We start from the raw sequence: 14,290 nt of genomic DNA, 5'->3' as shown, positions 1-14,290 counted from the left end.
TGCTGCAGAAATTAATTTAACCTACAAACGGACTTCCACCTGGTATGAGCTAACAGGTACTGCTGAGAAGCAGAGCAAATCCTGAATACACCAAACCAATAAATAAATTCAGAAAAATCAGTTGTTGAATTAACATTCTACATATTCCATTGTTTGATCTGCCTCAAGCACAAGCTCACCTGGCAGCCACTCCTATTGTTGTTTGTGCAGAGTAGATAGTAAAGCAGTGAGGGACAGAACTCTGAGTGTCCTCAGCCTGTGGACAGGGACCACAAAGGTACAGATAAAAGACAATATGCTAACAAGGCACAGTGCGGAGTGAAAGAGGTAGAATGGAAGATTCAATAAGAGTGCAGTCAATGAGATACATACAGCTTCACATTTTATTTTATTTTTTTTAAATAAAAAAGACCAGAGGGTTTGACACATGCATAAAACTATATCTAAAAACACAAGTAATGTTGTCTATCAATACTCACTGGAGGATCCAATATCATCAGCTGAAATCATAGTGACAGATGTAAAGGAAAGTATGAAGCATTATAATGCAAGTAAAGGGAGATTTTAGAAGAAAACATGACAAAACCAAAGTATATGAGCACTAATGAAAATAAACCATCATCACACTATAATGCAAGCAAAGAGAAAAATGAGGATAAAATAAGCCATATAGTGTGTCTGTATATATACAGTGGGGCAAAAAAGTATTTAGTCAGCCACCAATTGTGCAAGTTCTCCCACTTAAAAAGATGAGAGAGGCCTGTAATTGGCATCATAGGTAGACCTCAACTATGAGAGACAAAATGAGAAAACAAATCTAGACAATCACATTGGCTGATGTGGAAAGAATTTATTTGCAAATTATGGTGGAAAATAAGTATTTGGTCACCTACAAACAAGCAAGATTTCTGGCTCTCACAGACCTGTACCTTCTTCTTTAAGAGGCTCCTCTGTCCTGCACTCATTACCTGTATCAATGGCACCTGTTTGAACTTGTTATCAGTATAAAAGACACCTGTCCACAACCTCAAACAGTCACACTCCAAACTCCACTATGGTGAAGACCAAAGAGCTGTCGAAGGACACCAGAAACAAAATTGTAGACCTGCACCAGGTTGGGAAGACTGAATCTGCAATAGGCAAGCAGCTTGGTGTGAACAAATCAACTGTGGGAGCAATTATTAGAAAATGGAAGACATACAAGACCACTGATAATCTTCCTCGATCTGGGGCTCCACGCAAGATCTCACCCCGTGGGGTCAAAATGATCACAAGAACGGTGAGCAAAAATCTCAGGACCACACGGGGGGACCTAGTGAATGACCTGCAGAGAGCTGGGACCAACGTAACAAAGGTTACCATCAGTAACACACTATGCCGCCAGGGACTCAGATCCTGCAGTGCCAGACGTGTCCCCCTGCTTAAGCCAGTACATGTCCGGGCCCGTCTGAAGTTTGCTAGAGAGCATTTGGATGATCCAGAAGAGGATTGGGAGAATGTCATATGGTCAGATGAAACCAAAATAGAACTGTTTGGTAGAAACACAACTCGTCGTGTTTGGAGGAGAGAGAATGTTGAGTTGCATCCAAAGAACACCATACCTACGGTGAAGCATGGGGGTGGCAATATCATGCTTTGGGGCTGTTTCTCCGCAAAGGGACCAGGACGACTGATCCATGTACAGGACAGAATGAATGGGGCCATGTGTCGTGAGATTTTGAGTGCAAACCTCCTTCCATCAGCAAGGGCATTGAAGATGAAACGTGGCTGGGTCTTCCAACATGACAATGATCCCAAACATACTGCCTGGGCAACGAAGGAGTGGCTTCGTAAGAAGCATTTCAAGGTCCTGGAGTGGCCTAGCCAGTCTCCAGATCTCAACCCCATAGAAAGCCTTTGGAGGGAGTTGAAAGTCCGTGTTGCCCAGCGACAGCCCCAAAACATCACTGCTAAAGAGGAGATCTGCATGGAGGAATGGGCCAACATACCAGCAACAGTGTGTGCCAACCTTGTGAAGACTTACAGGAAACGTTTGACCTCTGTCATTGCCAACAAAGGATATATAACAAAGTATTGAGATGAACTTTTGATATTGACCAAATACTTATTTTCCACCATAATTTGCAAATAAATTCTTTCCACATCAGCCAATGTGATTGTGTGGATTTTTTTTTCTCATTTTGTCTCTCATAGTTGAGGTCTACCTATGATGCCAATTACAGGCCTCTCTCATCTTTTTAAGTGGGAGAACTTGCACAATTGGTGGCTGACTACTTTTTTGCCCCACTGTGTGTGTATATATTTTACACACGCACACACACACACATACAGTTGTGTTCAAAATAATAGCAGTGTGTTGAAAAAAGTGAATAAAGTTCAAAATCCTTCTAATAGCTTTTATTTCCATACAAATGCAGCAATTTTCAACAGTGGGACTTTGCGGGGGCTTCTTGCAGATAGCTTGGCTTCACATAGGCGTCTTCTAATTGTAACAGTACTCACAGGTAACTTTACACCTCCATTGATCTTCCTGGAGCTGATTGTTGGCTGAGTCCTTGTCATTTTGGCTATTCTTCTATCCATTCGAATGGTAGTTTTTCCCTTTCTTCCACTTCTTTCAGGTTTTGGTTGCCATTTTAAAGCATTTGCGATCATTTTAGCTGAGCAGTCTATCATTTTCTGCACTTCTTTATATGTTTTCCCCTCTCCAATCAACTTTTTTAATCAAGGTACGCTGTTCTTCTGAACAATGTCTGGAACTACCCATTTTCCTCAGAATTGCAGAGAGAAATGCACTGTAACCAGCATGTACAACATTTGCTGCCTTCCTTCCTTAAATAAGGGCAATAATTGCCAACTGTTTTTCAAAGAATGAATGACCTCACTAATAGAACTCCACACTGCTATTATTTTGAACATGCCCCTTTCAATTAGTGATTCAATTACACAGAATCAGCAGCATGCATGTCATGACTGTTGGGTCTGTTGGATTTCTATTACTCTACTACACCTGCTAGTAAATTATTTGCCATGTAGAAATATCATTTCTACCAAAAACAGTGATTGATCAGGTTAGTGATGTCTGACTGCTATTATTTTGAACACAAGTATCTGTGTGTGTGTGTATATATAGATTTATATATATATATATTTATATATTACAGTGAAGGAAATAAGTATTTGATGCCCTGCTGATTTTCAATGTTTGCCCACTCCCAAAGAAATGATCAGTCTAAAAATCAAATGGTAGGTGTATTGTAACACTGAGAGACAGAATAGCAACACAAAATTCAAAGGAAATGCATGTCTAACAAATTATGCACTGATTTGCATGTTCATGAGGGAAATAAGTATTTGATCCCCTTCACAAAACATGACTTAGTACTTGGTGGCAAATCCCTTGTTGGCAATCACAGAGGTCAGACATTTCCTGTAGTTGGCCACCAGGTTTGCATACATCTCAGGAGGGATTTTGGCCCACTCCTCTTGGCAGATCCTCTCCAAGTCCTTAAGGTTTGGTGGCTGACGTTTGGCAACTCGAACTTTCAGCTCCCTCCACAGATTTTCAATCGGATTAGGGTCTGGAGACTGGCTAGGCCACTCCAGGACCTTATTGTGCTTCTTCTTGAGCCACTCCTTTGTTGCCTTGGCCATGTGTTTTGGGTCATTGTCATGCTGGAACACCTATCCACGGCCCATTTTCAATGCCCTGGCTGAGAGAAGAAGGTTCTCACCCAAGATTTGACGGTACATTGCCCTGTCCATTGTCCCCTTGATGCAGTGAAGTTGTCCTGTCCCCTTAGCAGAAAAACACCCCCAAAAGCAGAATGTTTCCACCACGTTTGACAGTTGGGATGGTGTTCTTGGGTCATAGGCAGCATTCCTCCTCCTCAAAACATGGCGAGTTGAGTTGATACAAAAGAGCTCAATTTTGGTCTCATTTGACTCCTCTGCATCATTCAGATGTTCAGTGGCAAACTTCAGACAGGCCTGGACATGTGCTCTCGAGCAGAGGGACCTTGCGGGCACTGCAGGATTTCAATCCTTGTTGGTGTAGTGTGTTACCAATTGTTTTCTTGGTGACTGTGGTTCCAGCTGTCTGAAGATCATTGACAAGATCCTCACGTGTAGTTCTGGGATGATTCCTCACTGTTCTCATGATCATTGACACTCCACGAGGTGAGATCTTGCATGGTGCACCAGACCTAGGGAGACTGACAGTTGTTTTGTGTTTCTTCCATTTGCGAATTATTACACAAACTGTTGTCAACTTCTCACCAAGCTGCTTGGCGATAGTTTTGTAGCCCAGTCCAGACTTGTATAGGTCTACAATCTTGTCCCTGACATCCTTGGAAAGCTCTTTGGTCTTTGCCATGGCGGAGAGTTTGGAATCTGATAGTTTCATTGCGCCTGTAGACAGGTGTCTTTTAGACAGGTAACAAAATGAGATTAGCAGCACTCCCTTTCAGAGACTGCTTCTAATCTCATCTTGTTACCTGTATGAAAGACACCTGGTAGCCAGAAATCCTGCTGAATGATAGGGGATCAAATACTTATTTCCCTCATGAACATGCAAATCAGTGCATAATTTGTTAGACATGCATTTCTTTTGAATTTTTTGTTGCTATTCTGTCTCTCAGTGTTATAATACACCTACCATTCGATTTTTAGACTGATCATTTCTTTGTGAGTGGGCAAACATTCAAAATCAACAGGGGATCAAAAACCCTATTTTTCGCTCCATAAGACGCACTTTTTCTCCCCCAAAAAAGGGGGGAAAATGTCAGTGCGTCTTATGGAGCGAATATAAAGTAGCTGGTCCGGTATTTCCGCCACCACCATGTCAGAATACCGGGCCAGCCACTCAGCTGTTCTCTGTGGCAGGAACTCACCTGTTCCTCGGTCCAGCGCTGTAGTCTTCCAGCGCCGGCTTCTTCCCGCCCGGCATCTGTGACAGCTGGGTGCCCACTGCGCATGAGCGAGAAGCGCTGCACTTTGTGAATGGTCCGGTGTCTTCTGGGACACATGACAGGTCCCAAAAGACGCTGGGCCATTCATAAAGCGCAGCGCTTCTTGCGCATGCGCAGTGGGCACCCAGCTGTCAAAGTCGGGTGCCCACAGTATAGGAAGGAGAACTCCGCGGAAGTGGGAGCGGGTACCTGTCAAATTCAGGTACCCGCTCCCCCTCCCTCCCTAAAGGTCCGCAGTCTCTGGTCCATCTCCTGTAGTGTGTCCGCAGTCTCTGGTCCATCTCCTGTAGTGTGTCCGCAGTCTCTGGTCCATCTCCTGTAGTGTGTCCGCAGTCTCTGGTCCATCTCCTGTAGTGTGTCCGCAGTCTCTGGTCCATCTCCTGTAGTGTGTCCGCAGTCTCTGGTCCATCTCCTGTAGTGTGTCCGCAGTCTCTGGTCCATCTCCTGTAGTGTGTCCGCAGTCTCTGGTCCATCTCCTGTAGTGTGTCCGCAGTCTCTGGTCCATCTCCTGTAGTGTGTCCGCAGTCTCTGGTCCATCTCCTGTAGTGTGTCCGCAGTCTCTGGTCCATCTCCTGTAGTGTGTCCGCAGTCTCTGGTCCATCTCCTGTAGTGTGTCCGCAGTCTCTGGTCCTTCTCCTGTAGTGTGTCCGCAGTCTCTGGTCCTTCTCCTGTAGTGTGTCCGCAGTCTCTGGTCCATCTCCTGTAGTGTGTCCGCAGTCTCTGGTCCATCTCCTGTACTGTGTCCGCAGTCTCTGGTCATCTCCTGTAGTGTGTCCGCAGTCTCTGGTCATCTCCTGTAGTGTGTCCGCAGTCTCTGGTCATCTCCTGTACTGTGTCTGCAGTCTCTGGTCATCCCCTGTACTGTGTCCGCAGTCTCTGGTCATCTCCTGTACTATGTCTGCAGTCTATTGGTTCAGAATATTTTTTTTCTTGTTTTTCTCCTCTAAAACCCAGGCACGTCTTATAGTCAGGTGCGTCTTATGGAGCGAAAAATACGTTACTTAATTTCCTTCACTGTGTGTATAAAAAAAAAATATATATATATATATATATATATATATATATATATATATATATATATATATATATATACACACACACATATATACATATATACATACATACATACATACACACATATATACACATATATACATACACACACACACATACCCTAAATCACATCTGTACCAGATTTGCCAGAACAGCTCAGGCTTTTAATAAACTGTCCTCTGGTAGCTGTGTCCTGGGATTGCAGTGTGAGGCGCACTAGTGTTGCTAATATATTCAATTAATCTGCAGTAATGAAGGAGTCAGGCATGAGCTCAAACCTGCTGACAGCTAAGAGGTTCTGTGTGGCTCCACCCGGGATTGCAGCGTGAAGCTCACTACTGTTGCCATTATATTCAATTAATCTGCAGTAGTGATGAGCTCAGGTGCGAGTTCAATCCACCGGATGTTCTGCATGGCTCCACCCTAGTTGTGCGAGTGTGCCTCAGAGAAGCCACAGCAGCATTAGATATGAGGTGGAACAGTGAGTGCAGAGGAGGGCATTGAGGTGTAAAATAGGATGCACTGATATGCTGAGGAGGATGGGGACAGAGGATGCTGGTAGGCACAGGGGTGCAGGGGAAAGGGGTGCGGAAGGTGGGGATGGATACTAAGGCTTGGTGTGGGTATGGAAGTGTGCAGGGAAGGGGGATGCATGGGGGTCAGAGGGTGCTGGGATGTACAGAGGCAGCATGCTTGTGGGTAAGGAGGTGTGCTTTGTTAGGGACATTTGCCCTCACTTCCTGTGTAAGGGGAAATTTTCCATCACTTTCTTTACTGCTGACAACAGTTTCACCAGACAGGAAGTGAGGAAAAATCTGCAACAAGGATACAGAAATCACATGGTGTTCTTGTCTTCCTCTACTCTACTAAAATACAGCATTTTTATGTGTGTTTGTCAGGACAGGAAGTTATTGGAAATCTGTAACGGAGTCCTGGATAGCAGAAACCTGGCTAGAGTTCTAATCCTTATCCAGAAATTAAAGCATATTTTGCTGTTAAAAGCAGGGATGAGCCCATGCCCACGAAGCTATCACTGCAGAAAACCAATCATAAGTGGCCCAAGCATCCCCTGCAGTTGCATGTATACATGCCCCTTGTATACATTTGGCTGCAAGGAGGGGCGTTGCCTGGGCTGCTTATGAATGGCTGTCAGCTTCCCAGCAGGATAGCACAGGCAGAGTTGGACTCCTGTCCATACAAGTCTGAGCTCATCCCTAGTTGAAAGGGCTTTGGCATGTGTGTGCTGTGCACAAAACGAATAGGTTTAGGTTCTAATTAATGTCCTTTTAAGCTCTTCTCACAGTAGCATAGTGTGGCCACAAACCACTATTCGCCGCAATGTTTCTACTGTCTAGACCTGAGCATGCACAGACTTGGCTTGCTTTACACACTGAAAAAAAAAAAAAAGATGGCAACTATGCATCACACAAACCTATTGTGTTCATTTTGTTAAAAGGAACTTCCCATTATTTACATACTTTTAATTCTCCCCAAGTATACACCATCTACACCATAATCCATTACAGGGAATGTGGGGACAGCAGCATGCCACAAAAATGGCACATTGCTGGCAGTTAAATGTTTTTAGTGTCCTCATTTATCCCCTTGACCTAATGGCTTACCAGAACTTTGACAGGTTTCATTCTTCTCTCTTATGAGCAAATATAAAAGATTACTGTGCTTGGTGTGGTAGCAGAGCATTATGAAGGACACCCGTAAAATTGGATGTACAATGACAAAAAACACTGATGTAGTAATGGTACCCTTGTGTCTATCATTTTTGCTATTCAGATATTGACTAGAAACAATAGTAGTTATTTCCATACCAAGCAGTTGGATTGTTGTATGGAAATAGTTAAGTTGTATGGCTTTAGAATATAACTGGGCTAAAATACTGGCCACGAATTCACAAAGTATGCAACAAATTCACAAAGAGCAGTATTTAAAGAGATACTGTCAATACATTAAATTTGAACGAATGCAGCCCCTAGATGAGTCTCTCTTTCCTTCAACCAGCAGGTTGAATGAAAAAAAAACCGACTTGATTCCCCCATCCGCACACTAAATGTAAGTGAAGGAATCCTCCCCTATGAGATATTGTATTCCAATAGAGGGAGACTTCTCGGTCATCGGAATATACCAATAGCGTAGCCAACTATAGCTAGCCACGCTGACTGAGTGAGGGAAATCCGACAGAGTGGTTGTACAGAAGTCGATAAGTATGTGTTTACATATTTGCCAGCTATACATTTTGCTCTGGTGTTCAGTTAGGGAGGCCTACTATCTAGCCCCTAATACTCACCAGCATCCCATGGAGAGGCAGGCGGCCATGAACCCGAAACTGGTTAGTGCAGCTCAGGCCTTTCCGTGTGTATATCAGCATATCGGAAAACTAAAGAGAAACAAAACTTGTAGATACCTTGTATTTAAAACACATCTAATTCATATTTTTAATAAATGCATAACAGCATTCAATTTTAATTTGCCTGAAGTTTAACTTTAAATAGCAAGCAGATTTAATTAAAAAAAAGGTAGAGAGAAGTTCCATAGAGGATGTGTACTGGCAATAGGTAAGGTTGCTGAACTGCAGCATCTGATAATGTTTGCAGTACAGTTGGCCCCTACAAATGTTCGACTTGTGAACTTTCAAAGACGTGAACATGTGTTTGCATGTCACACACAGTTTTTTTTCCGTTCAACCCAAAAGGCTGAACAAAAAAACAAAACAAAAAAACAGATTGCCATATGGACACAAGCAATGTTGGTGTGGCAATCTCCCCCACTGTGCCTTTGTGTTCTAATAGGGGGAATCTCCCCACCAGAACACACTGATCAGTGCTTCCAGACAGATCTTTGATGGACTTACAAACAAGTTGTACTTACGAACTGGTTCTGTTCTGGGAGCTAGTTTGTAAGTAGGGAACTTATGGTATATCAAAATTGTCCTGCCACACAAATGTTTATTTTCATCATTGGAGAAGAATTCTTCACTGAAAAAGCTGTACTTAAACTTATGTTTAACTTTTTCTGAGCAGAGAATATGATGTAAGCAAATTCTAAAAGTAATAATTATACTTTGTGATGCTTTAAGAATTTCCACTAAGAATCTCTGAACTGGAAAAAATTTTTATTCTATAAGAGCAAGTGAATTTGTTTCCTAGTAAAGTACTATTGTAAAAAAATTAAATGTTAAAAAACAAACAGCATATCTTCCAAATGTCCAGACTAATGGTTGTATCCAGAATTTGCAAGTTCCAAAGGAACAGGGGTGGCCAATATACTTAAAGTGCACACAGTGGGAGCAAAAGCGATGAACATATTTTGTGTTTGTGGTTTTTGACAGTAGCAACACAAACTTTCATGCCTGTCCTGACCTACCAGCCTTTACTGTTTGTATAGCATACTTACAAGGTAGAACATTCGTGGCTGCAAGCCATTCTTGGTCAGTTTGTATAGACAGCCCTCTCTAATAAATTCCTGGAGAGGAAAAAAAAATTTCACAATGGCAAATAAACAATGGCAAATAAACAAAAGCGCATTAACATGAAAAGAACTCTGGGATACTTACACGACCTGGTGAAGATAGGTGCTCTCCTCCCAGCAGGTCTTTCTCAAGCTGGTCCAGCCTTTGCAGGTTCTGCAAGTGCAGCAGACGGTGTCGTAGCCGAGAACTTACCGCACTGGCCTCACCTAAAGCCCCTGTGACAAACATAGTGTTCATCATTATTGGCTGTCTGCATATCAGAAAACTGCAACCAACTCAATTTTCGAATGGCTGCTGAGAGTACAGAGCAAATCACCTAGAGATGTACAGGATTAATCCTACTGGTGACATGATTTCCACAGTTTCACCAGGATAATGCAGGCTAGCAGATTGCTTCCGCTACTGTCAGACATTGGTGGGCCCACTGCATCACCAGGGGCAACAACCAACTAAAACAGCAGCAGACATTGACTGAAGCAGTAGGCTAAGGCAGGCCATAGACGGGCAGTTTATCGGCCAAATTTGCGTCCGATAAACGAAAAATTGGTCGGCCCCGTTGCCGATGCTGCCACCCATGGCCACAAAAAACAGCCGTTTTTCGCAGATTTTCCAGCATGACCGATAAAAATAAATGAGGAGATCCACGAAAAACGGCCGACGGGCTGGTCCCACTGACGGCGTGATTATCGGACAATTTTTCATGCGGACGAAAATTCGGCCGATAAATGACCCGTCTATGGCCTGCATAACGGTCAGATTGAGCAAATACAAAACTAATACTTAACAGTCCAGATTCCAGACAGGTAGATAGAGCACAAAGTGACAATAGCAGGCCTAACAGGACGATTATCAGAATAAGCACAGACAAGCTGAGTACAAACACAATGCAAGCAATCACAGGAATCTTCCAGAACATGAAAAATCAGACAAACCTCTAGACCTCTATCCAGGGCAGGTGTAGACAAGACTAAATTGTTTAGCTAACCTAATCAGACACAGGCCAAATATCCAGCAGTCTACTTAGGCAGATAGATGCGCGCTGTAGAGACCTGCGCTGCAGTGCTGAATGATGACCAGCAGACACAGGAGGGTTCAAGGCTGATCATTACACCTAATAGGGACATGGAGCACAGACAAGTTTAAATCCCCCTCCCATCACCACCTCTATAAAGAAGTACAGATAATCTAAACTTGTCTTTCCATGAATGAGAATGGGCCTGTCATATCACGGAATAAAATTAGAAATCTTATTCATAGATAGAATCTTTTGCCCAAAACACAATCAAGCAATAGATTTTGAATAAAGTGTTGGATGTTTGCTCCAGTAGCAGCTTACAACTACCCCAAGGTTGGGGTATGGCATTTTAACTACAATCTAGTAGCAGTTTTTTATGACTCAGGAGATCTACCTACATGTTCTACTGACCTTAGATGAACCACCGATATAAAGAAAATATGGCTTGCCAGAGCATACATTGAAAATAGGATTTGGATTGCAAATCCCTGTTTAAAGTACACCTGCCACATGAGCAATATCGGGGGTTGACACTGCTCATCTTCTAAATCTGAAAGTTACCTGGGTGCGTCTGACATCCAAGTGATACATGGTCTTAAAATTATATGAATCAAATTCTTTGAGTCAACAGAAAGCTCTGGGGAACATTCACCAAGGCACAAGCCCCAAAGTTTATAGGCCTTACCACAGTTAACAATAATACAGATGGAACAACTACAATTTGGCACCTAAGAGTATTTGGCTGGTAACAGAAATATTGGAAGAACTGTAGTAAAGCATCAGATCCTCAGGCATAGCCACGATCCGGATAAGATGGAGGTCAGGATAGGCTGCAGACCTGTGTGGCTTGCAGGTTGAAAAGAAGGTCAGGGCAGGAAACATATAATGAGTAGAAATAAAAAATCCAATCTGAGTTCTAAACAACGGCAAGTGCAGATAGCAAGAATCAGGGAATAACCCCAATTCAATTCTAGAATCAAATGCCAAGCCAAGCACCAAGGCAGATATTGAGAACGGAAAAACAAAATCCAACATACACACATATAGCCTTTCACAGACACTGGATTGGTGCACAGAGTCATACGGAAACCCTGTGCTGAATCATGTGTGATGTGGAACTTGCAGTAGGACTATGCCAAAGGCAGCAGATGTTGAGGGCACAGCCTACAAACAGCATATTTGACCAATCCACAACAATTGAGTACTGTCCGTGAGATTTGTTTATTTGCACTAACATCCAATTTATCAGGACAAGCTTTTGGGGTCCTTTCAAGTGCAATACTGCTTCAATTACCTCAAGCATGATCAATCCAGGAAAAAGATATGAATCAGGAGAGGTGAAGGAGCCACCTGTGCTGATGCTGTCACATCCCCATACATAAATATTAAACAGGAGTCATGTGCAGGGGCGGACTGACCATTTGGAAACTCGGGCACTGCCCGATGGCCCGGGGTCAGTAGGGGACCCCATGAGATGCCCCTGGTACCTTTTTTATAGGCTTTTTTGAGTTTGGGCAAGGACACAGGGGCCCCACAATCCCCTTTTGCCCGGGGGCCCCATAAGTTGTCAGTCCGCCCCTGTTCATGTAGCATGCAAAATGTCAGATTCATCACAGAGCGTAGACAACCCAGATTTGCAGCACATATAAGCATTTTATAATATCGTGCATAATTTATTTCCTATGTCTTGGGTCTTTAGGGAGCTATCAAATTTTACTGACACTACTTTTAGATGTGTACTTTTTGGAAAGAAATAGAAACCACTAGCAGACTGGTTAAGTTGAAACCTTGAATGCTGTAATTATTAAACCCCCGTCTCTGTGCTGTAATCTGAGCACATTTCAATAACATGTTCATGAAGTAGGGGGTTAACCAAATACAAAATATGCATACAGTATTAGTAAGGAGTAGAAGTAGTAGAACCAATTGGTAGAGGTCTAAGTGAACAGTTAATTGTCCAACTGATCAGACACAAGCCTGTAAGCTTGTGAATCAGTACCTAACCCTGCCCACTGCTTTCAGGATTGACAGCACTGCCCCTGTTGCTGAAACCCTCCCACTGTGAGCTGCAGTGTCTGGGAGTGGGAACATATGAGACACAAATTAGTGCCAATTCACACTGTGGGTATAGGATTATAACTTTTTCTTTTTTAATGGTTGAATTGGATGGACTTTTGTCTTTTTTTTAGCCAGACTAATTATGTAACTATGTAACACATGCCCTCTGGATTTCAAGATCTGGTTTTAGTGTGGATTACAATCTACTTGTTCAGTGGTTCAGGGCTGGTTTTTGTGAAACAGCTGCGGATTCCACTGTTCACAGGTTCAGGGCCGGTTTGGATGTGGTTTTGCAAGGCTTTTTTTGTTTTGCTGAGGTGGAGAGAAGGAGAGTAAAATGTGCTGAAACCTGATCTGAACTGAAATCCTGTTCACAACTGATGACATGTGCGATCCAGAAGCGGTTCCCATAAAGGTCCATAGCCTGTAATCTGCACCTGAACCGGACCACACTGCTCAGAAATCAGACAGGACTCTTTCAATCTGCACTGAATCTGCACTGCACATATGTGAACAGGCACCATGGGAAGCAATGTTATTTCATGTCGTTCAAATGGCATCCAATCCACATATATGTGAACCAGCACTAAAGGAGGATTTGACTCCGAAAAGGTAAAGGAAGTTTTTGTTACTTTATGAGGCTTGTGCATATTAACAGAATGAGGAAGAGTAAACGGGCTAATATGTATTATAATAGTATTTCAGCAGACCCTCCCAAAATGTCAGTTTTCTAATTACAGTTATATTTCAGTTTTACCAGGATCATCAAGTATTTTTAGCACTCAAACATATATGACCAAACACTTAAGAGTATATTAAACCAAGCCAGAGGGAAAAAAACAACAGACGTTCATAGTTAGAGTTCATACTTTAATGATTGATTAGAATATGAAGGCTGTCTGGTTAACTCAGTATGCTTACTTTGGCAGTTGTTGTAATCATGGTGTGAAGGTGGATAATGGTGACACAGCCGATCTAGTAATTTTTCATACTGCAGGGGGCGCTGCAAAGGCTTTAACAGAAGGCAGCTGAGTGGCAAGTAACATAATCTCTGTTGTTCAAATTCTTGCAATAGAATGTCCACCTCATGCTTCCCATGAGTTTTCCTTTGCATCTCAAGAAAGACTTCTTCTAATTTATGCAATGATGGAAGCAATGCCTGTGACAGATACAAGTAGATAACATGGAGATAGTAAATTGATGAATGTAAACCACAAATTTTTTCAGGCACTGAAGGGATATCATCTTATAATGTAGCTGGGACAGTGGAGTAGGTGAGCTAAGGAAAGACACAAATGCCATATACTCCTTTCATATGAAAAAAAACAAAAAAAAACAGGAGGATATGTCCATTCACCACCTATTCCCTTATAAGCCCAAGCTGACAGCGACAAGTCCCTTACTAATCCCAAAAACTACCCCGGGCCCAGTGGCTGAGAAGGCAGTAGAAGGTAGTGCAGCTGTAGCATCTCTCTGCACCTGACATCACTTGGGATCTGCTGGCCAGTTGGTTTACTACACCCTGTTCCAAATTATTATGCAAATTCTATTTAAGTGTCACAAAGATTAAATATTTTGTTTTTCAGTTTATCACATGGATGGCATTGTGTGTCAGGGCTCTTTTGATCACTGAAAACAATCTCGGACACCTGTGATAATTAGATTGGCCAGTGAGCCCAATTTAAGGAAAAACTACTAAAGGACAGTGTT

The 14,290-nt window shown here is 42.7% G+C and overlaps 1 protein-coding gene across 1 annotated transcript in view; it reads right to left on the bottom strand.

Annotated features, from left to right (window-relative positions):
• The window catches only part of FARP2 (FERM, ARH/RhoGEF and pleckstrin domain protein 2), a 179,005-nt gene that overhangs the window by 21,800 nt on the left and 142,915 nt on the right, over positions 1-14,290 (bottom strand). The window contains 6 exon segments of the mRNA XM_089665638.1: positions 180-256; positions 480-500; positions 8,326-8,415; positions 9,432-9,500; positions 9,592-9,722; positions 13,502-13,739. Coding sequence (XP_089521764.1) covers positions 180-256; positions 480-500; positions 8,326-8,415; positions 9,432-9,500; positions 9,592-9,722; positions 13,502-13,739 — 626 coding nt within the window.

Source organism: Staurois parvus, unplaced genomic scaffold (assembly GCF_062004578.1).
Source record: "Staurois parvus isolate SC_StPar_1 unplaced genomic scaffold, SC_StPar_1.0 ptg000049l, whole genome shotgun sequence".
NCBI lineage: Eukaryota > Metazoa > Chordata > Amphibia > Anura > Ranidae > Staurois > Staurois parvus.
Note: the sequence above shows the minus strand (reverse complement) of the source record. Positions and strands in the feature narration are given on the sequence as shown.